Source organism: Rhamphochromis sp. 'chilingali' (assembly GCF_963969265.1).
Source record: "Rhamphochromis sp. 'chilingali' genome assembly, chromosome: 8".
NCBI lineage: Eukaryota > Metazoa > Chordata > Actinopteri > Cichliformes > Cichlidae > Rhamphochromis > Rhamphochromis sp. 'chilingali'.
This window is the reverse complement of record NC_137935.1, coordinates 10890591-10915137: the sequence shown is the minus strand read 5'-3', so window position 1 is coordinate 10915137 and position 24547 is coordinate 10890591. Positions and strand designations below refer to the sequence as shown.

General features: G+C 38.7%; 1 protein-coding gene across 3 annotated transcripts in view; it reads left to right on the top strand.

Annotated features, from left to right (window-relative positions):
• The window catches only part of robo1 (roundabout, axon guidance receptor, homolog 1), a 227122-nt gene that overhangs the window by 4152 nt on the left and 198423 nt on the right, over nt 1-24547 (top strand). For all 3 annotated transcript variants that reach the window (XM_080889647.1, XM_080889649.1, XM_080889650.1), the window contains exon 2: nt 20022-20146. In XM_080889647.1, the coding sequence (XP_080745773.1) occupies nt 20059-20146 (88 nt within the window). In that variant the 5' untranslated portion in view covers nt 20022-20058. The remainder of the gene's footprint in view (nt 1-20021; nt 20147-24547) is intronic.

Here is a 24547-nt window from a genome sequence, read left to right as displayed (position 1 = left end):
GAGAAATGTAAATGCTGAGAAAAGCTTTCTGTGAATGCAAAAAAAAAAAAAAAACCCTCACTATTCACTGTCAGCCTCAAGATCCCTAACAAGACATCTGATTTTTAGACAAAAAGGTTAAAGTAAAAACAAAAGAAGTTTATTAATAAAATCCATAATATACTGTGGGTAGAAAGAGAGACAAAAAATGCTCTTTTTTGTAGTGTTCAGTGGTGGCTTATGTTGTTAAATGTCATGTGGTTTCTGGTGTTGCTTATATTCAAAAAAGTTTAATTGTTAAAATGTTGACAAGTGCTTTGTTAGTTCTTCTTCAGTTTAGAAGTGTTGAACAGAAAAGTTGTTGTTCTCTGTTGTTTAACATCAAAAGTGAATGAAGTTGTGCATTTTTGCATTCACAGGCCACATAAGAGCTTTTTTTCTTCTGTCCAAAAGTTAAAAAAGTACAATAATCATATTTAAAGATTAAAGTTCGTATTAAGGTAGTACCATTTAAAATGGGATAATATTACCAGTTTTTTAGATTGCTGTTGTCATGACAGCACCCCCTGTTAGTACTTCTAACTAGATTGGCAGATCTGTGCAGTCTGTCAGTGTAATGGTTTACATCTTGGAGTCTACACGGATCTGAGGTCAACACAAACCTACTCCTCGCTGTGGGTTTTGACAGCAACTTTCTCATTTTCCATCCTCGTGACTATACCCTTCCAACAGAAACAGGATGCTTCTCCTTTTTATAATCTGGGACCAACTTAAGGGCGCTGGAGTTGCTGACACAGCAGGAGGGAATTAATGCTAATGTTAGAAAGCTAACTTATCCAGTTCTCAATCCTTTCTTCATAGTGAGGGTTAGCTATCGAGAAGTCTACCATGCTGGCTGCTATTTCTGAGAGGAACACGTTCCTAGAATAGCACAAGTCCCCCATATGCTGAAAGTTGGAAATGTCAAATAAGCAGCTATGTGTTGTTGCAACGCTTGAAAACTCACTCTATTACTGCTTAAAGACCATACAGAGGATGTACAGTCAGATACATAGCGCTATGACATTTACTAACAATACTAGTGCACAAATGTCAGTCAACTGCTGACATTATCCTTCTCAGGAAAATGTACACAATAGTTCTAGTGTCATCTCAGTTTATGTTTTCTTGTGAAGAATTCAAATGAAATGTGAAAAAAATAGTTTTAAGTCTTATTCTTCTCCTTCTTTCATTTCCCAAGGCCTATCATCTGCCTCTGAAAAAAATTTTTTTTAAGTGTTACCTTTGAATTACTGCACTTACATATTCAGCTTTTACCCAAGGGTTAGGAATAAGAATTCAGTTTTCTCCTCTAGCTCATTGGAGTATGCCTACTTTGCGATAAAACTCAATATTAGTGTCTGGACATCTCCTACATCACTGGCACCCACACTAGCCAGTATCTGGCAGGATATCTGTGGTTTATTATTTTGTGTTTTTCTTGCTATAATGTGCTGCATTATTTAACAGGTTTTAAAGTCATAAAACAGCTTGGGTCCCAGCGGGAGGCACTGAGCTGTACTTGGGGTGTTTTTTCATTTCTGGGGATTTTTAAAGCGTCTTTTGATTTTGGGGGACTGTCCTGTGCCTGGACACAGTTTGAAATGTGGGGTGGAGGCAGAAAGGGGCTGCTGAATATCACATTTTTTTTCTTATCAGAAGGTTGTCCTCCCCCTTTTTTTTTCCTTTTCTGCCTTAGCTCTACCTTCTTCCTTTCATGTGCCTCTGATATCACGGTCAGCTGCAGTAACTGCTCCACTGCTTCTTGGGATGAGAATGCCTCAGTCCCTCAATCTCCATATTACCCAAAGCACACTTAATGAATAAAGTGCCTTTTACTGTGCGACATTGGACTGAGTGGAGAGCACAAAAACCAAGGCAAGGTCACTTCTGCAGTGTGTTCTTGTTAACTCAAATTCTGAATGCCAGCTGTTATTTGCATGCATTTGTTTGTCTCACGCAGTTTCTTTAAACATAGTGGCCAAGTTCTGCATACTCAGCAGTGGCTCATTGTTTGATGTCAATACCCAATTCCAAATGGGATGAGAAAGAGTACACAGTTGCCTGGTGTGTATTGTCTGTCAGTCTCTCAGTTGTCTGTGCTGCTCTAAATTTGCAACAAAGTCAAATGTACCCTGTATATGTGTGCACATTCATTTGCATTATTTGTGTGTAATAACATCCACTCCCAAATATGAATCTGAATAATCAGTTAGCAGTGCAAATGTGCACAGCTTTTTTGTTTTTAATGTGTGCATGTGCCGGCTGAGGTGTATGCAGCCACTGGGATTAGTGGTAACCCATAACGTAGGCCAGGTCATCAGTAAGGAGCACATCATCTTGTCTCAGCTCCCCACAGAGACAAAGGCAGTAGATACCCCCTTTGTAGCAGCTGGGAACAAAGCACTAAATGTGCAGACTTGCATTAATGCAGGTAGATTAAAAAAAGATATATGGATTAATCAGCGCAATAGATATATTGAAATGTTCTCTCTCGTAGCCGACTCCGATCAATGGCCATTATGCTACTTGGATACATGTGTAAAGAGTCCCTTTCTCCCTGTCTGTGTACACATTTTGCAATAGTTTCTTTGCTTAATGATGGGTTGGTGTGGCCCTGTGGACATCGTTTGTCCCCTTTAATTACCTGGAGGTAGAGATTGTTATTCATGGTAGGGGACGAGGGAATAGTTGTCTGTACGCCCCCCCTCCCCGAGGCCTGCTGCTCTGAGCATTGATGTGGGAGGATGTGCAGAAAACAGATGCTACCCCATGATTTCTGAGTGTTTGTACTAATGATGAGCATCACTAGTCTATCTTTCAACCCTTTAATGGAGGTTCAGCTTGATTTAAAGTCAGATTTTATGGATGGAGCAGTAGTTTCTAGTCTTTCTCATAACCAAGGGCTGCGCTGCAGCTTTTAGACAGCGATACTGTATTTTTTTTTACTTTGCCTTGTCCTTTAGAGGTTGATGTAAAGACAGCTTTATGTCAGATCTGGTACTGCTTGTTTTTGAGGCAAACCAGCAAATTTGTCCCATTCACTGCGAGCCGTGTCTACCTCGATCTTCTTTCAGCCAGACAGCCATTGATCACTGTTCATTTTAGTGCAATGTGAAAATTAACTTGCAGAGACTCAAAATTATTCTGCGATAGGTAATCAATTACATTTTTCAGCTATATGCCATCTCTTATTGTTAGGCTCAATTGCACTTTGAGAACTCGGTTTGTTGTTGCATGCAAGGATGGAAAGACATTTTGGACTTTAGAGTTGGCTAATACTGCACTGACAGACTCTGATGCCCTTAAAGCAACCCCAGGAAACAAAATTTTGTAGCGTTCCAGCAAATTTGATGATTTCTTGGATTTGGATAGCTGATGTCACTCAGGTTTCCGACACAATTAGGTAATCTGGACTGAAAATGAGGGTAACAACTACATCGTCTATTATATACCGCTACAAAGCACAGTTTATACCTTTTACCTCTATTTACTTCATTATCTGAATATTATCAACAAGGCTCATTTGGGCACTCCAGTTTTGGATATGAATACTGTTCATTTGAATATTCATATTATTGGGAAGGCTGGTAGATATTTCTTCCTCCTTGTCTTGTGTGTGAGTCTCTATCCCGCTTGTATTTAAGTGTTGGGCTGGATATGTCCCAAAGGCTGGCTCTAATTCCCTGTGGTGTCCATCAGACCCCTGTCCCTCGAAGCTCTGACAGAAGGAGCTATTATTTTCTCATCGCCCTGGTGGCCTATGTCCCCTGGGAGACGCGTCACCACGTGACTGACAGTTCCGTAAACACAGCCCTGGGGTGACTGAGTGAGAGCTCACTGCAGCGACACCAGCGTCCCGCCTCTCTCCCTCTTCCTCTTCCTCTCTCTCTTTCTCCAGACTTCTCATCTCTGTGTGTCTATCTGTCATGACCTGGTCCACCCTCGGCCTCCCTACTCCACCTCTTCCCATTACCCTCACCTGACGCTCAGGGTCAGAAGCCACCTGTGTTGAGGCGAGTTTATTGCTAACCTTGCTGCACCCTTTCCACCAGCTGACCATGAAACAACCCCCACCCCAAACAGCCTAATACCTTTGTCATCTATGATATTCAACACATTTTCAATATTTTTAGGTGCACTCTATTAGTTCCTTTAATGCAGTATCATAACAACATGGCACAGATTGCATGGGCTGGTGCAGCTCCACTGTGTATGTGTCAGTAGGTCTAACTCCGATGTAACTAAGACAGATGACTATGTCAAGGTTGTTTCCCCACAGGGCTGGGAGAGTAGTTCTCCTCCCAAGCTGCTCCGCTCCCTCCACTTTTCAGGTTTCACTGGGGCCTCACAGCTTATTGTAATGACCTGATGTAGATTCAGAATCAGCAGCCCGGGACATCCATCTACATCAGGGTGCAGGAGACAGGAATACCCTCCAAGTCTGTCTGCGAGCTTGAGTGTGTGTGTGTGTGTGTGTGTGTGTTTATGTTTGTCCCTTCATGTCTGTTCACATAAGAACAGCGTTTTTGTTCCTGAACTAGGTCTAGGAGATATGGGCATAAAATTCCTACTGGAGTTTTTACACTGAATGGTGCTAGATGATATTTTCCACAGAGTGGGCTAGCTGTTCATTTGCAAGTCAAAGCATTATGTGAGATGTCAGAAGCACATCTATTACAACCAAAAACTGTGATTTAGAAAAAAAATGTGATGACATACTTAAAAGCAGTCAGGAGCCAATGCACATTTTTGAGAAACTTAATAAGATCATTTTTCATATTCTGTTATAATATTTTAAATGTAACTGTTTCACTGGGTATACTGATTTTACTCAGTTGGGGTTTTTACCCAGCAGTCAAACATTCTTTTCCAACAGAGGACTCATAGCTGTTAAGTCGCTTTCTTCAAAGCCACCAGAATCCATTGACAAGAATAGTAATTTCACCTAGAAGAACAATGGAGTTGCTCATCTACAGATGTCTCAAACCATTAGTTTGAGGTATTGTGAGCCTTTTGGAAGGGTTCATTTTGATCCACCTAATGTGTTCTAGCACCAGAGTTGCACAGCGCAAGATAAGCATACTTTCACTTTGACTGGCGTGAAAATGAGCTATTTTTTTTATTAAGTTATTCAGTCTCTTGCTCTTCTCAGTTACCACTTACACCACCTGAATGCAACAATGGCCTCTTGTTTTGGTCGTAAAACTTGTAAGTTCTTCTTTTAATATTTGTTGGAGATATTTATGATATTGTGAACATATAATGTTTAGCTACTGAGTATGCCTGAATGCCTCAATCCAAGAGTAATGCAGTTGGGTATTTTAGAAGACACTTTCTATGCGCTAGGCTTTTGTGCTGCATTACCTTTTACTGCTAAAACTGAATGTCAAATATCTGCCAATTTTAAGAAAAAGATCATGATCATGAATTTTGAATCAGCTGCTGCAGCTGGACGCAACTTCTATTCTATTTAACGTTATCTATTAAACATTAAATAATAATTAGTTTTTGGCATCTCCCATTGCATAAGGGGATTATAGGTTATGAATGTTTTTACCCTGAAAGTTTATGAACATTTTCTAGCTATGATTTAAGTGATGATTTATCCTTTTAAGAAGTTTAGCATTCACACGTGACTTCTGACTTCTTCTTATCACTTTATCTTTAACAGACTTAAATTTTTTAATTCTGAAACTTGGTCAATGTCACATTTAGCATGGCTATCACTTTTACACCGCTCCCTGGAAGTTCTGTTCCAACCTGTGTGCTCTATGACTTTACAACAAACCTATAACTTGTGCAAAGGGCAAACAGTTAATTCTTTTTTATATCCAAATTTCAAGTGAAGGATCATCTCTGGTGATGAAAGGCATGTCTCCGGCTTTGACTGAGCAATTTTCTGTAGTTTTTTATTTGAAGAGTCCACAGTTTTCTAGCCTAAAGGCAACATGTCAGGTGAAGAGCAAAACCAGAAGCATGCTCAATTTATTTTATTTTTTTTAAAGATTCATCAGGTTGTACACTGTGAATTCGTCCCCGAAGGTAAGACTGGCAGAGCTGACTTGTACAATAACATACTGTGGTGCCTGAGGGAGAACATTCAGAGGAAACGATCAGAACAGCAGTGCGTCCCATCTCATGCCAGCTCAGAATGCACTGAAAACGCATTTTTTGCTCTTGAATTTTTTGCTCAAACAAACACAATCTTTCCTGAACACCTGGACCACTCTCCAGATTTGGCAGCCCCACAGCCTCGCCCACTTCCTGAAAATCAAAATCAAGTTGAAAGATTGCTGTTTTGGTACACTGGAGAGGATCCAATGCCCATTGCAGAAGGACAAGTTCAAGGGGACAAAAATAAATAACTCAGTGAAAACAGTTACCAAGCGCATGAGACAACTGATCGCCAACAGCAAAATCTAAATCAGGTAAGGTTTTATATTTTTATGGTTCTGTCCTCAGAACATTTTGATCACATCTTTTATATAACTCTCCTCATCCAAAATTTAAGGACATTGTTCAGTCAAGATTCCCCAAACTATATTTCACATTCTTTATGCCAGGCTTCTATAAAGCATATTATAAACGTTCTTTTAATAAATAGTCATAATTGTAAGGTGGGTTAGAGCAGGCAGTATTTCACCAAAGTGTAAATATTTTATCACCTTCTTTTTTCAGATTAAGTCTGGGAGATGATAGTGTAGTGTTTAAAAGTCATGTTTGATGCTTTAACTACCTGCACTGTTTCCACTACACTGGAACATTTACAATGATGTAAGTCCATTGTTCCTATAGGAAATAAATATATAAGTTAATAGAGAGTCAAGCCATAAAATAAAGAGACACTCAACCCCTGCCCTTTCTCTGCAAATCTTTTTTTTCAGCTCCACATCTGAAAACCGTCTCGCACCTATTGGCCAATTGCCCTCCTTGCCTGCAGTTACATAAATACATTCTAAATGAGTAATTTTATAAGTAAGCCTGTTTTGGCAGATAAATATGTTTGTTTTTAGCATTTAATGCCGGAAACAATTAGCCTGATTCTGTCTGAAGATAACAAAAGAAATACACATGCTACACTAAACAGAACTTATGTCCAATATATTAGATACAACTGACATGAAGGCAATTGTAACTTGTAACAAACCTTGACACAGATGTCTACTTCAGGCTACAGTTAACACAGGCTCACCAAAATTGGGCAACAGAAGATTGAAAAAGGCTGCCTGATCTGATGCGTCTCAATTTCAGGTGCCACATCCCACTGGTAGGGTCAGACTTTGGTGTAAGCAGCATGAAAGAATGGATTCACGCTGCCTTGTATCAATGTTTCTTCCTCAGCTTGTAATGAGTGGGGGATATTTTCTTGGCAGACTTTGGGCCCCTGAGTATCAAATGAGCATCATTTAAACACCACAACCTACCTGAGTATTGTTGCTGAATATTGTCCATCCCTTTATGACAGCACTGTACCCATCAACTCGTGGCTGCTTCCAGCGAAATAATGTGCCATGTCACAAAAGGTGGTCCAAACCAATACTTACAAGGTGAGGTGTAACTAATACATTTCCCCAGTGTCTAAGATTAGCAGCTGGCAACCAATTTAAATTTAATGTGTGGGACCTGGTTTTAGAAAAATGACCTGCTGATAGAAAGGGGTGAAAACTTGTTCATTTGTTGATGACATTGTGGAGTTAAGTGGAGATTATTTTTTTTGTATTGTTACGTATTTTTTAATTCATCAGGAAGCATTCACTTTCTGCAGGAGACAATTTTAAAGAGTCTCATATTTCCCACTTTTCATTCAGTTTAATTCATCTTAAAAAAAAAGTGCCAAATCATGAGTCATCTTCTGGCACTTTATAGAATAACATTAACACAATAATTCACCCTTGTGCAGGGACTTGAAGACAGTGTACCTCAATTCTTTTGATGTCTCTGTCCTTGTATGCACTCAAATGATAAAATACACTGGAGATGTAGGTGTGTGCCAGCATGTGTTTCTGTAGGTGTCTGATTTAGTAGAGCAGGTGATACCTACACTTGAGAGGACGAGGCTAATACTAACAAGGGCAACATCTAAAGAGCTTGTGTTTTTAGCACTTTCAGATTTAATACCCTGCCCTATCAACAAATTAACACTGGCACTTTTCTTTCAAATTTAAAGTACCATCCGTAACAAAGCAGGCCTGCTAACATTGCAATACTGTTATAAGAGACTTTATGTTAATGCAGCTTTGCAGAGCATGTAAGTGCAAAGTGAACTCTGCGTAGTGGGAAAGTCAATGAATATTCAGCTCAGTCTTCTTTCTATTTGACTGCCACTGTAAAGATAAATGAAGAGGCATGAATCTGATTTTGTCAGTTATTTTCATAACCTGACTCTAAGGTAGGACTCTGTAATTGCCAGTTTGATTTACCTGGTAGTGTCACTTTGTGGAGAAAAAGACAAAAAGTTTGAAACAGAAAAAGCATATTTTGACAAAAGAAGAGTCTGTTAAGCATTTCTCTGAGCACATTACATTTACCAGATGCTTGTGGGAAAACCTCAAAAACAAGAGAAACAAAGTTTTTGTCCACTTTGACCCTCTGTTTTAATTGGCTAAGGGAAAAGGAGGCTGGGATCACTGCCTGTCAGTGTGTGAATACTCTAATTAACTAGAACCTTGGAGCATTGTAATCTCTGGATTTTGGAGTATCATAATGCATTAACTTTAATTAAGCTTGTGAGCTACGTGAGCTAATTAGATGAATGTGCTTATTTGTAATCTGGATAATATGAATACATTTTACACAAACTGAAATCAGTCAGTCTTGCTAATTACAGTGTGTGTGATAGCTCTAATTGGGTACTGTGTGACTGCCTGTCGACGATACACTCTCTGTTGTTACTATCTGTGCACCCGGCTTAGGCTAATGTGTTGAAATCCTCATGGAGAGATGATGTGCTCGGCTGAAGGCTGACAGTCCCAAGGAGAAAGGCTCACCATGTCGGAGCCTTGTTGAACCACGTACATGTTCAGGACCACTGCTCCTGTCTGTCAGCAACAAGGCAGTGCAAACCCACTGTGTTCTCATTATCTACCTGATTTTTCCTCTCTTTCCTGCTCTGTGGCAGTCGTTGCAGCTGCTGCTGTTTATCCCTGTATAGTTTTCATGTCTCATATCACACATTTGATCTTTGTCTGCTGTTTGCTGGAGCATGAAAGTCTACCACTATGAATTGTCAGGGCCAGTGGTTTGAATGTTGAAAGGGGAGGAAAGAACTGTATCCATTTCACAGCTGGTCCATTTTAAAGATGGATTTACAGTATCAGTTTCTTGAGATCGGGGCCGTCTTGTAATCATTATGACTTATAAACATTAGAATCATCTGTTTTGCCTTCAAAACTGCTTTAATTCTCCATAGCATAGATTCAACAAGGTGCTGGAAACATTACAGCATGTACAGTAACAACCTCACACCGACCTGTATAGATGAAAGGTTCCATAGTATACAATGAACTAAATGTCACATTTAAGAAAGCAGTTTAAGATGGTCTGAGTTTTGTGACATGACATGTTATCCTGCTGGAAACAGCCATCAGAATATGGGTTCACTATGATCATTGAGGGATGGGTGGTCTGTTGTCACTAATACTAAGGAATCAAAATGTGCCAAAAATATCCCTCATACTGTTATACCACTAACTCCAGCCTTAGCCCTTTATAGATGGTAGGACGTGTCCATACTTTCATGTCTTTTACACCAGATTCAGACCCTGTGATCAAAATGTGGCACTATAAATGGAGTCTTGTCAGAACAGGAAACACTTTTCCAATCTTCTATTGCCCAATTTGTGGGGGAGCGCATTTAAATTGTATTCTCATTTTCCTGCGCTTAGCTGGTAGGAATGGCGCCTGGTGTGGTTGGTGTAGCCCAGCTGTTTCAAGGTTTGTGCTGCTGTTTTTTTTATGTAATTCATTTAACCTTTATTTATATGGGTAGTCCCATTGAGACTCAATGTCAATGTCAGAGATGCTTTTCTGCATACTCTGTTTGCAACAAGTGTTACTGTTGTCTTCCCATTAATCAAATCTTATCTGACCTCTCACCTCAACAAGATATTTTTGCCAAGAGAATTGCTGCCATTTGGATATTTTCTCTTTTTCAGACCATTTTCTGTAAACCCTAGGTGGTTGTGTCATTGAATTCCAGTAAATCAGCAGTTCCTGTAATATTCCAACCAGTCATTCTGGCATCAAAAATATGCTACATTTAAAGTCACTTAAATCATCTTTCTCCCCCAACATTCTGCCCTTTACTGTGATAAGCTGACCTGGATGAATGAAGGTTCCATAGCACCATGTTTTGTCTTTATGTAATCTTTTAATAAAAGACATACTCGACTGTTCAAGCTATAATTTGCATGGAATCTTCTGACTGTATTCTGTGACAACGGTGCGTGGATAATATGTTGCTATAAATGAATCTGTGATTATCTTTATTGTCCGTCAAAAGCCAAGCAAACTACTGTTACCCTGTATCGTCATTAGAGACCTTTTATTAAGGCGAATTAAAAACCTACAAAGACCTACAAAGTTTGTGTAGCTCGATTTATTTCAGATTTCCACAATATGCTCAGTTTTTAATTCAGCAGATCATCGTACTCAAGTTTACATCCCTAAAACCACTATGTTGCTGCCATGTGATTGGATAAACATAGAAACTGATAGTAATGAAGTGCAAATACTTTCTTACTTTAAGCAGAATTTTCAGTAGCTATACTTGAATATTTGCTTTTTTCTCAACTTTTAACTTTTATTATCTACATTTTAACACAAATTTAGGTACTTTCTCAGTACTAATTTCTGTACTTACATTTTCATAACATGCTTATTGTCTTAGCTGTAAGTCAAATCAAACTGGTTTGGAGCTAAATGGAGGCAAAAATAAAACATGAAATGCAATTCCATTGGTGTATCCATTACTGCTAAATGCAAATGAAGCGATGAAAATGGCAAAGATTATATAATTCATGCATCATTGCACTATACTCTGAGGATAGACTGTGCCAGAATGATCTGGAACAATGAGGACTCACAGTATTTCAGCATCTAGGTAGCACTACAGAGAAAAAGCCAGTATAAAGAGAGTAACTTTTTTTTAAGTGGCAGGCAATTTCAAATGCAACATTTTGAAACGCTTAGCAAATTTAATCACACACGCAAATTGTATCCATGCAATTTGTCACATGTGTCTGCCAGCTAAAGGTACAGCTGCTGTATTTCTCAGGGAGAGAAAGGAATGTGAGATAGAGATGGAGAAGGATGAAAGAAAGCAGGAGAGGAAGAAGAGAGATAGGGACTGCTCAGTGACATTTAATAAACTGGGATTATAAAGCTTGCTAAGAATGTCCTTATTTATCCGAGAATGTTATTGAATTCATGATGTGTTGCTGAAGTAAAATTTTATTTATTTATTTATTTCATATTGTGAAAAGTCCTGCAAAACAAACTGAACTATGCTATTTGGGTGACTGGCAGTGCTGCGACGTTTAAGACAGGATATAATGATTAATTTGCAAAATTTTGGTGAAGTTTACAGTAATGCACAATGTTCCACTGGTGCGAAGTGACTATGATGTTCATGGTCAATGTTAGGGTTACACTGAGTAGCAAATTAGCTATGATGACTGCACACCATCTACTTATAGGTTGTTAAATTTAGTTGGCTAACACAAAGAGCAGCAGCACAGCTCAGCTCCAACTCTGCTGGAGAGTTAGGATTCCCACATCTGCCAAATCCTACCTTAACTGTATAGGTGTAAGTCACCTATTTAAAATCTAGGTCCCAGCAAAGAGAGATTTAAAAAAAATCCCTTTGTTTCTCTTCCTGTGTTCTATGAAACAGATGTTCAAGATGAGTACATATGCTAGAATTATGATTGCATAGCAGGCAGAGGGTGTCCTTCAAAGAGCTACTTTTTACTCAACTGGAGAATAAATTAAATAAACTAGAATAATAAGTATAATAAGTAAAGTATAATTAGAAGCATAAATTCCTCTTTTTCTGCTCTGTACAATGGGGTGGGATTCAGTTACATATAATACAATGCTGCTACAATATTCTGCTCACAATAATGACAATAACAGGGCAGGACATTTTTATACCATACCCCATATACAACAGTCATCTAAGATTTATCCAATATGTAAGAGAAAAAAATACCCTAAACGTGCATGAATTGTGTACTGTATTATTTATTGTCATTAAATTGGCACATAATTTAGTTAATTTGCTGTCTGATTTGTCTTAGTCTGTGTTTCTTCTTCTCTTAGTTAGTTACTTTTTGTTTACTTTACCTCGTTCATTTGATAATAGAGATAAGGAATAGTGACTCTGGTAAGTCAAATACTGAAAGACAACGTATCATAACAGAAACCTGTAGAAGATACTGCTGTATCATTATTTTTTCCGACACTTACTGAGCATGCATTCCATAATTGCTCCTCTTACGCTTTATCAAGTCATTTGATAAATGCTTCTTATTCTTCAATTTTATTTATTTCTTTTGCTCAGTAAAACATTATAAAGTTTTCTTAACAGTTTGATAAATACAGGCCTAGAGCAGTATTGCAAAATGGAGTCCATAAAGCTGTTTTAGAGATTGCTGTGTTGTATACAAGAACCCTATTTATTTTCAGGATTAACTGTCTTACATCATACTGTTATGACAAAAAGCTTAACTAGGTCTGTAAAGATAAATGATACATGATAATTCACTACAGAGGCAGCAAGAGTTATGTTGGCTAATAAATGAGAAAGAGAACATGTAGCATGGAGGAAACAGAAGAAAATGTGCCTGTGGCCCAATTTCAAACAGACGCCTGGAGTCATGTTGTCTTCAGTCTGCCTTCGTGGTTCTGTATTCTGTTTATTCAGCTTGAGGCATTCTCTGACAGCTGTGCTGAAATGAGCTCTGTAAAGTTAGAAACAGACCTCTGAAGTTAAAAAAAAGTAGTCTTACACAACCACCATTGTGACACTTCTTACACCATACAACCCCACAGGGAACTGCAGCCCGGTTTCAATCAGACATCACAGTGAATAGATGAATAGAAAAAACAAGGTGTTACTATGATCTGTACACAAACTGTAAATGCAGTATATGTCCAGACATTATAAACTGTCAAAGAACCCCCCCTCCCCCCAGAAGCCTTATCTATTTATAGGTTATTACACAGAGCGGGTTGAGATTCATAAGGGCATATGGAAGGCAGAAGGAGATTGTCAGCCACTGTCACTTACAGTAAATGAAACCTCTGCTACTCCTGTCCTCCAGAAAGTGCATCTGAAACACACTATTAACTTTCCCATTGCTGATGTCACTTTTTATTGCCCCTTGGTTTCAGGTTTTTCTGAGTTGGCAGGCTCTGCTGCACTCCTTTCCAAACCCAGATAGATGCTTGTGACAGAGCATAGAAATACAGCAATGATGGAGATATTATTCTGAGGATTTAATTTGCCAGAGTGGGTTGGGAAAGTGCACCCTCATGATGATTAATGCAAAAAACCCTGTGCTCTGCTTTAGGAAAACCGTCCACTGTCTAGCTTTTGTCTATAAAATCTCTGAGATTTTATTAACACACATTTTTCAACCGTGTTTAGCCTGGAATTGAAAAGTAAGCTTAGTGCAGTTGTAAACCTGCCTGTGTGACATTTTAATCAGTTTTATATGTATATTTCTATATCTAACAGTTTGTTTCTGTGCCTGTCATATGGTGGATGTGACAGATGTTAAATCTGAGAGTGTTTGGTGAGAGGTTAATTACAAATCTGTATGCAGTATGTGGGAACTGGTTGTGAATTAAATTGGAAAATGCCTGCAGCTCATCTTCATCCAGCTGATATCCAATGTAGGTGAGTCTGAGTAATGAGATGGACCAGTTTGTGGGATGAAGACCATCAATTAATCATTTTTAGTTTCTTACAGAAAATATAGTTAGGGATGATTAATAGCAACTATTAATAAGATATTGTTAATGACCAGAGGTCTGCGACTCTACTGTGAGTGCTTAAACCGGCCATCAAGGGACTCGGTGTTGCTTTGCATGTGGCAGAGGGTAAAACGTGTGCTGCTTTTGTGCGGGGCATAATAGAGAGTGGCATTTGAACATACGCTTGCCGCATTGTGCACGCGTAATTAACATTGCATAATCTACCTGCTTACATAGCAACTTTTGTAATTAGAGTTATGATTGCAGCAGGATAATGACAGCGATTCTGCAGCCGATAATGACTGTTGTGCTCTTGGCAGTTGCTGCATTGTTTGTGTAGCAGACTTCTGACATATGGGACACAAAAGGACACAATAGCCAGGCTGACTGCTTTTGTTCAAACCCAGGCAGACCCAATCACTGCAGACAAATTGCGCTGTAAGTCGTCCAAATGATGCTGACCCTGGGAAAATGGTTCAGACACATAAGAACGGGCCCATAATGCGAAAACCTCGGCTACTTTAAGCTTGTGGACACTGAACCTGAGCACAGAACCTATAGCTCCCTGGTGCTCTCTGACTTCAATAATACTGTTTCACTGAGAGACATTTCTCACCGAGTAACAGCTTTTGCAATCTCCCAATCATGGTCTAAAGTCACTCAAAAGGAATAAAGTTAAGTTTGTATTAACTAAAGGCCTGTTTTATTGATATTAGAAAACAAATGTATGTTTTCTGTTTACAGAAAGAAGCACTTTGCCCAGCTTTTAAAAAAAACTCCACATGGAGTAATAGGACTAAATAGGATTGGATGTTTTTATGGTAATACTACTTCGAAAAAATCAAAGAACCACCCATCTGTATCCTGAAATAATGGAATTGTCCTTTAAAGAAATGGTGGAGCCTTTATTCAAATAAATTAAGAGTTGTCAAAGATGGCATCTTGATAGCAGGCACTTAGGCCTGTGGCGTCACTCGCTGTGCAGTCAGTGGGGACAGGTCCATAGTGCAGGCTAAGGACTAATCCATCATCACTAGTGAAGGGGCTGGGGGCCATGCGCTTGGCTTCTCACTCCAGGAAATAATAAGCTTTTAATTTTTTAAAGATCACATTCATGAGAAGACAGGTCACTATAAGGAAGCCAAGTTACCAAGCTCATCTCCGGAGAGATACTGGAGTGGCTTCAGCTGTGATTTGAGTTTTATTTTTTCTTCTATCTGCATCAACTTCCCGGTTCTAGACAAAGAGATGCTTATTAAATTGGATCTGCTTATTGTCTAATTTTTCTATACCAGAATAAAAACCTCCATCTAGGCTAGTAGCTTCCACCATTAAAACAAATCCAAATGATCATTCACTACATGACATACAGTAGCAATGAACAGAAAGTGGGACAGTGAAGACGGGTCTCTCCCGGTGGAATGGATGGAGCATATGCTGTTATGTAAGTCAACTGCAGGGCATCTTAATGGCTGCAGATTTGTTTCTCGTCCCTGAATGTTGCCACTGTCTGCACTGTGGTTCCCACAGCAGTGTGGAAGATTGGTAGTAGGTCTTGGAGGAGCATGAGAGATATGATTTACACAAAGAAGGAAGGACAGGTCAGCCACGTGTCATCCACCCTCCCTACCGATCACTTTCCACCACCCAGGCAGGTTAATCCTTTTATTGTAATGAAGTGAAGGAGCATAATGTGAATGTGAGATCCTTAATCCAGTGTTGGCATTTTTATGAGAAAGGAGAAGACATGGTGACACAGAGAACGGAGTGCATGAGAGGCACAGGGACTATTCATCAAAATACAGTGCTGACATGGCACAGCATGATAAACCACACCTAATGAGATTTGCAGGTGTATGTACAGAAGCAGCAAATCCCCTTAATGGTATTGATGAACACTGCACATGTACTGTAAATGTATTCTTTTTTCACTCATTCATTGTAATCTGTTCCGATACAGTAGGTTTTATCAGTTTATGCACATTTCACCAAATCAGAAATGGACTGCTATGAACTGAAGCTCATTGTTCATTAAAGTGTGATTCCCATGCGCTTTTGTTTGGGTTGCTATTGTTGTACCAGTTACTGTACATATGATTCAAGTCTTTTATAGATATATATAGCACATGGCGCACTAATCCTTAACTCTGGAATCTGAATCTAAGAAAAAATGTAGTCAATGAATCGCTAAAGCAGTTTTTTTTATTATTGAGCAGGAAAAAGCACAGAACTTTTATAATATAAGATTTATTTAATACTTATAATACTGTTTGACCTACTGTTTGACCATTTCCAGGTGTGCCAAAATATTCAGAGAAAGTGATAAAAGAAAAGAAAATATGATTTCTTTAAATAGTGAGGAATACATTTCAGAAATAAATGACATCTACAGTCAATATTTCATGCAAAAAGGCATTTCTATCTATTTTATTTCTAACTGCTGAAGCTATAGCAGTCTGAGTTAACAAACCCTGTGGATATTTTTGTCCCAGTGGTGGGTAATTGTTATTGCTGTGTTCTAAAAAACAAACCTGCATGTGACTATCATCTTTCTGGTCCTGCAAGGCAAAGGAACACGGAAGAAACAAAGGTACCGATTTAATCCTAAAAATACCTTAATGTTGGAAAATATCCAGTTTTATTTGGCTAACTTTCAGCAATATTCCACTCACACTCAGCTAAGATGAGGCTGTGAAGGGCATCGGATGCATTTCAGAAGTAGGGTCAGTGGCAAATAGAAATACTCATTAATATTGGAGAGGCCAGGGTCTATAATGGAACTGCTAACCCTGTGGTTAAAGACTAAGAGCTTTCTGATCAAAGTCACCAAGATAATATTGCTTGTCAGTATTTGAAATTTTAGGTTCTCTTCAAACTGGGGACAAATTGTGACCAGATATTTAAAACAGCGTGAGCATATCAGCAGTGTTTGTTTGTAAGAAAGACGGTAAAGAAGCACGTCGGTAGAGTATTTAGCAATAAACTTTATTCTGGATAGAAAATAACAAGAAAACGTCAGATTTAAATATTAACTATTAAATTAAATACTCTACCTGAGTACTCAAAGTGCTTTATACAACATGCCATTCATACAAGCACTTTTTTCTGTTCTCAAATGCTTTCTATCTAACATTCACACAAATTCAGATGCCAATGAATGCACTGGTGTTAGTGCTTTGCCCAAGGATACTTGACATACAGACTAGAGCAGCCAGAGATCGAACCATCAACCACAATGTTTTTGTGTTAATGTTTTTGTGCTTTATGTCATCTAATCTCTAAGAATGGATGAAATTATGGTAGTTGGCATAAAGTGATCCATGAGCTAAAAAAGTGTGGAATGGGGCATCTTTATGGTTAGTGACATTTCCCAAACTATATCACGTGATCAACAAGTGTTGAAGAGAAAATGCGAACAGAAAACTAATTTCTGCTTGTACACTCAAACCAGTACTTTACAAGAAGTCTTTGCAATTTAATCTTTCAAATAGTTATTGCAAAATGATACCATGCATTTATGTCACAGTTTAACTTTATGTTTTGCATTTATTGTATTTGTTTATGTCATACCAGTTGGGCTGATTCTTTGAAATCTTGAAGTCTTTCGGCTTTTTATTACACTATCTTTAAACATAAGCATAAAACTGATGCATTACAATAAACAAACATTGGCAAATAACTGCCTTTAGTAATTGTCAGCTTATTTGTCTGTTGTTATGCTGATTGCACTCGACAACGGCAGTTTCAGCCTTTTCAGCCAATACATCCCCAATGCTGTCCCTCGGTGCTTTTGCTTCCCAAGCTGCTTTACTGTTGGTTAGTGTGCAGTTAGTATCAGAAGTAGAAGATGAAAGAAAAAAAAGGATTAAGCAATGAAAAGTAGAAGTCCCAGTCAGAGGTAAAATGAAGTTCATTCTTATAACCAGAGGTCTCCACTTAGCTTTCCCGAAAGTTATTTGCCAGTCCTGTATTTAAACATTTCACCTGAGAATTTCCAGGTTCATGGATAGTTCACATGGATTTTGTGTTTTCTTAATTCATCACGAAATACTTGCAAGTTGAGAAAAACATATGTCTTTGTTCCTTAATGTTCGATAATATTTCACCCACAGGTTGTGATTCCTGTTGAGTTGGCATTGCCTCGGTTTTGTAGGCCTACAGAAATCAATTTGTGGGCAGCGACTGTTCTGCTGATGGTTCCCGTCTTTTGTTGGAGTTGGTCACTGAGCCAGCAGCAATGCTGCTTGTCAGTGCCTGATTAATTGGCTTGAATCCATTCAGCAGTCATTGAGTCAGATAAAAAGAGACAATAAAGTCCTTTCATTCCTCCCGAACTGAATCTGTAGTGAACAAAGTCGAAGGCGCTGAAACAAGTCTAGCGAAACATGTGCATTCCCTTTGATGGAAGCAGGTTTAATAATGAGTCCTGAGCAATAGTCAATGATTGGACTGTGATGCATCCTTATGTGTGTTTGTAGTTTCCAGGAGGTAGGGCTCAAATAAATCTTCTTTTATCTCCAATTTGTCCATTCATCAATCAAATGGAATACTGTGATGAGTTGAATTATGAATCCAGCTCCCTACTTGATGGAGGGTTGAGGGGGTCCTCCCAATGCCATTCCCAAACCAAAGACCTCTGATGCTGACTTGTCACAGCCATCTCCTTACTGGTAATTGGGTATTTATCGGATTGCCTGCAAGAGGAAGATGCAGTGTTTATCTGACACAATTATCAACAATAATGGGGGATGCTAGCCTGCTAGTCTTCAAGGAAACTGTTAGTATGGTATGGATTCACATGGCCATGAGTAGTGAATGCAACAACTGGGACTTTATAAGACATTTAGGCAGGAAAATGATTGTCATATGGAAACAAATGTGCAAATACAACAAATAATTCTTAGAGTTTGCTGTGACACTGAAGGAATAAAGTAATGAAAACACATGTTGGTGCAACCCCAACGTTGAGATCTAACAGAGAGACTTTTCAGTGACTTATCTCATTCAAAAGCCAGGAAATAAAAGAGGTGCAAGACTAAATCGATGCAGCTGTGAGGAAAAGAATGACATAAAAGCTTCCATGATAAGTGGCAAATACATGGTCCATTTAGTGCGTTATTAAAAGACATGCAAGTCTGGAAGAATTAAGTAATATGAAACCAGAAAGTTTTCATAGCGGTGCCAAATTCACTGTCATTGCAACATATGTTGAATTCCACTGGTTGTTGTGGAATGGTAATGTAAATCATCATTATAAATGATCCAATGCTTGTAGAGACTCAGTCACTGCTGTGGTGCCTTGAAATATTTGATAAAGCATGTCCATCATGTTTTTGTTGAAGCATATCCAACTCAAGGAGTATGTCATGCCTGGAAAAAAGGCTGTAAAGAGAAAATCATACTGCCTCACAGCGCAGGGAGGGAAGTCTGAAAGACCAAGAAACGAAGCAGTCAAGGCTGCCTGGCCTGCTGGATGTAATCAAACAAGGGTGACCAGGTTGTTCCACAGATGGCTGATCTGGAGAATCCTCCAATTTATTTCCATGCCACAGACGGTCCTTGTCACTATGTGCAGGTGATTTCAGTAGGGCAGCATTCTCTCTCTCTCTCTCTCAGACACACACACACACCACTAAACTCTGACATCTTGGCTCCCGCGTCTGAAATCAATTTGACACCGACTTCTGTTGTGTTGTGAACAAAATAAGATGCTAGGTCAGAGTTTTGCAACAAGGAAAGTTGATTTGTAGCCTTCTTGGCATTGTTAGCAAGACTGAACTCTCTTCTGACAAAAAATTATGGAATGACACTGAATTACAACGTGAAGGAACTCATTAAAAGATTGTGAGTCATTTAGATGTGAGAGCTGCGTTGTGTATTATGATTCTTGAAAGTAAGAAGTAGGAAATTTTATGCATTACACAACTTTTTTTTTCTTTCCGGTTGGTATTTACATGTGTGAGAGAATTCCCAGCTATATAACCGATGTTTAACTGTTTGTTTTTAATCTGTTTTTTCAGTTTGACCTTAAGTGATGCCAGGACAGTGAGCATCATTATGCGTGGCACATGGTCAGGGGCCACGCCCCTCTTCATTATGGTCCTCCTCAGGCTGGCTTGGGGTCAAGAGGTTCCTTTAATCCCAGGTAAGACATGACATGTTTCTCAGCACGTGCTTGTCAGCTCATCAGTGATCAAGACTTCATGGTCTGCCTCCATCGTCATGGTTTGTCTGTGTCTGTCTGTCAGTCAACGGCTGTCTGACTTATTGTATGCTTGACACCGCTCTTGTAGCTTTAGTGACTTACTGTTGACATGGGACTTAAATCCTGAATCATTTGGAGCTAAGATAACTTTTTTTTTGCCAACTTTTTTTTGGCACAAAGTAATTTTCTTGGTGACATTTTTTACAACAAGTAAAAGCGTTTGCAGCTCTAAACCTCAAGTTATTTGCACAACTGTTCCTGATTCACTGAAAGGTACTTGTACCTGTGGAATATTTAGAAAAGTCCCTGATTTTCCAAACAACAAAATAAAGAAGTACACTACTTTGTAACGGCCCTCCGTGGCTTGAGCACACTAATATTCAGAAAATTTTAATTTTGCACTGCTATGAACTTACTTTTGCTTGTCAGTATGAAAATAACTTACACCTTACCCACCTCTTCCCTCTTCTTGGGTTTGTAAAACAATACAATACAGAATGGAAGGGTTACAAAGATACAAAATACACAGAAACCTTAGATGGACAGTAAAACAGATATAGAGATTCTAAAGTTATGCCAGTAAGATGATCTTGTTTTAAACAATTTTTCTTGAACTTGTTTGGGAATTTGATGTACAAGTAAAGTACATGAAATTAAGCAGAGTCATAGGAATCATAGGAATTAAAGAAAAACCAGCTGTGGTGGGGGCTGCACATCCAGCCACCATTCAGTTATGTTCATTATATGTGTCCAAAGTATACTGTAGATGTTACTAACACTTTATCCTTCCGCTGATCATTATTATCAACTTCTTTAGGAGTCCTCTACATGTTTGATGACGTTATTTTGAAGATCCCTGACAACATATATGTACATATATTGAATACATGCACTATATGGACAAAAGTACTAGACCAGCAACATGTTACATTTGCAGGATCTTCTTGCATGGAAATGGATGCCATGAAGCTGCATGGTTGGAAAGCACATGAATTCAAGTATTAGGAGTTGTTTTTGTAGTGTATGCGATTTGGAGGTGAACTTTTTCAAGTCTTAGTTTTGACTGAGTAAGTGAATTACTCTGTAGTTTCTGATAAAAAGTTCAAGTTCACAAGGTCACCAAAGGATTTCACATCCTTTGAAAATTGCAAGTTATTAAAAATTGATTTTTTATTTTTTATTTCATTTTTTACAGTGGGAAATAGATTGAAATAACCCACAGATTGCTAAATGAATACTTCACTGGCTTCTGTCATCAATATCTGAAAGTTGGTCTGTTGACTTTTACAGATTTCTTTTCTTATCTGTCTATGAGATAAATAATCAAAATTGTTCCATGTCTTGTTTGCTTTAAGACTTTAAGATATGGTTGTTTTTACATGACTGATTTTCTAACCTGTGACATTTTACTGAAATGTCTCCCTGTTTGAGATAAGTGAACCACCCACACTATGTGCTTTTGTCACCGCAATTGACAGTCATTTCAGTTCCACCATGCTGATTTCTCTTTTTTCCACCCAGCTCTCATCCAGCAAGACAACAGGCCCTTGCAGTCCTGCTTAGCAGAGCATTTCACATTCACTGCTTGCTGTTACCTTCTCATTCTGGCTACTCTGCTTCTTTCTATTGCCTTTCACCTCTCATTCATTTTCTTTAACCATGCTCACGCCACCACCTTCTTCTCTTTGTATTTTCTTTCGCCAGCACTATCTAGGAAGCAATTTACTTGTCAAGCAGAGGGCAGTATGCAGCTCCCTGGTCTCCGATGTGATGGTGTCCGTGCGTGTGCGTGTGTGTGTATGAGGGATCGCTACCTTGGCAGAAATGCTTTCAATCACACTCTTGGAGCACGATCTCTGACTGGCAGCAGTAGGAGCTATATTAAGATTGAATCGAAACATTTTTGCTTAACAATCTGATGGCATCAGAGTGCTATACCAAGGGCTTTTAGGACACCATAAAAAATTTTTGTTTGCTCTAAAAGATTCTACAGCTAGTAATTTGCACTCAGTGACATTGTTCGGGGCCAGTGCAGGAAGAAGTACTCTTTGTAACACTGTGGATGAGGATATCATGGTGGTGGGTGTCAGTGTATCTCACGTTCCCAGATCTCGACTGTTTCAGACTGCATAGCTTGAACAGCTTGTTAGCATGATCTTCAGTCCTCCATCTGTGATCTGAGTTGCATTCAGTTGGAGGACTGAGTATAGGGCACTCATGTTTTGAAAGTGTTCAAAGACCGATACAGTTAATGGATAAAGTTATTTTTTTAATGAAAAAAGTTACATTTGACTGGCATGCAACAGAAAGTTGACTTGTGTAAACATGCTGTAATCTTTACTGTACTGTAGCTGCCATCCACAGATGTTTCAGCGAGCACAAATTCACACAAAGTTGTTGCTGAACATGATCTGGAGGGTTTTTTTGCATACGTTACAAATAATGAGCTTGTCTGTGTCTGGTGAAAGGGTTGGAGGATAATTTTAGTAACCTCACAGTTGGCCATTGCAAAATGTGTGATATAACCATACAAGCAAATATATTTGTGTCAAATATGGCTTCAGACATTGATGTAGGTTTTTTTCTTTTATTATTTAATATTACCTACAGAATACAATTTTAACGGTACAGCTTTGACATGTTAAAGGCCAAATCCATTTCCAGGGTATCTTATATATCAACTGAATAAAGTTACAGTTTTGGTTGATCAGGCAACCATATGGCGTAAAGTTTTTGTACAGGCCAGGGTTTGAATCTAGTGTAGTCCATTTACTGCAGATACAGATACAGGCTTTTCTCTGTTTTATCGGCAGTTTGACTTTAAATTTCTTCTTTATATTGATTTTTTAACATTGTACTGTAGCAAACATTCAATATATAGTATGTGTGGCTCTGCATGTCCCATAAAGGAGAATTTTCTTTTCTTCATACAGCGGTTTTTGGTGAATCTGCTCTTTGATGTGATTCTCTAGACAAATGAAATCCATAACAAACGATATTACATCTGTTACACTCAAAGTGCAACAGATACTGATTCAATTTACTCATCCATTGTGTGACTAGAAACAAACTTTCCTGCAGAGACCTTCTATTTTTTCTTAAAACATTCAGGTTTCCAATGCTTTTCTATTAAAAAATTGAAACACTAAGCAAAGTTCATGGTTAAACTGCGCCATGAGTGCTTTCTGTCAGGTGAGAGAGCCAGACCCTGTGGTGTATTGTGGGTCCCACTCTTTCCCTTTACATTCAATATTCAGCTTGCACACCACCCCGAGGGTGATTAAATATGTGGTTAATACAGCACCATGAGAGTACTGAATTACACAGGAGCCATGCTGACCTTTTTAAATTACAGAACCAATTGTGCGAGACGGCAGAGGAAGTTTATAATAGGTACTGCCAAGATGAAGCCTGGAGGAGAATGGATCTGCTGCCACTGTCCTGCTGACGCTCTCCTTATTAGTGTTCTGCGCTATAAGCACCCTATTTGACACTCATTCTTTCCTTCCTTTCTCTCACATCTCATTTGACTGCAGTTTTTGGTCGTTTTGTTTCTGTATCTTGTTTACTGTTAGAGCATCCGCGTAGATGAGCTGAAACAGTTGTCCTGCATACACAAACTAATTTGACATTTCATTTCACCGTTGATGAGACATGTATCACTCTTGACGCACAGAGTAGCCTCACTCCATAAATCTTGATCACTGGCCTTTTTCTCCGATGCATCCTAGTCAGCATATTGGCTTTGCAGATATTTGAAGGTCGTTTCTGATGTCTGATTTAATTTGAGGCTAACGCCAAAAAAATGAAGCCGCCAGTTTCAGCATCAGTCACGTGACTTCTTGGAGTCACAGCCATTTTTTCAGGGATGACTGTGTTCATCTTCAATCCCATCAAAAGAATTCTAAACCTGACTGGCAGCGATACAACACTCTGCTTGGCAAAGGGCAGGAAAAGCTTTTTAGCAATGAAAAAGTCAGAATAAAATACCCAGACATTAAAAACCAGGTCTGTTTCTCTCCTAGCCAAGTTTCAAGAGTAATTCCTGATTGCTTTTCACAGCACTTTGCAAAATGCTCAGTAATTGTATTTAGATGAAAAATCCTCGTTTCACCACCACTGTTTCATTTTTCTTTCTCAAGAGAGAGTATGGCGTTATTGGAGGAAGAGGAAGGATTGAACGCTTGGCATTTAATATAATGAAATTCTTGTGATAGAATGTTTTTTAAAACAATACAGTTTAGTGACACTATTCATTCCATTAAGACATATTAAAAAGCTTTGTCAAAGACACCAGTGCTCTTTTTTCCCTCTGAACTCTGTCCATACTGATTTCAGCGA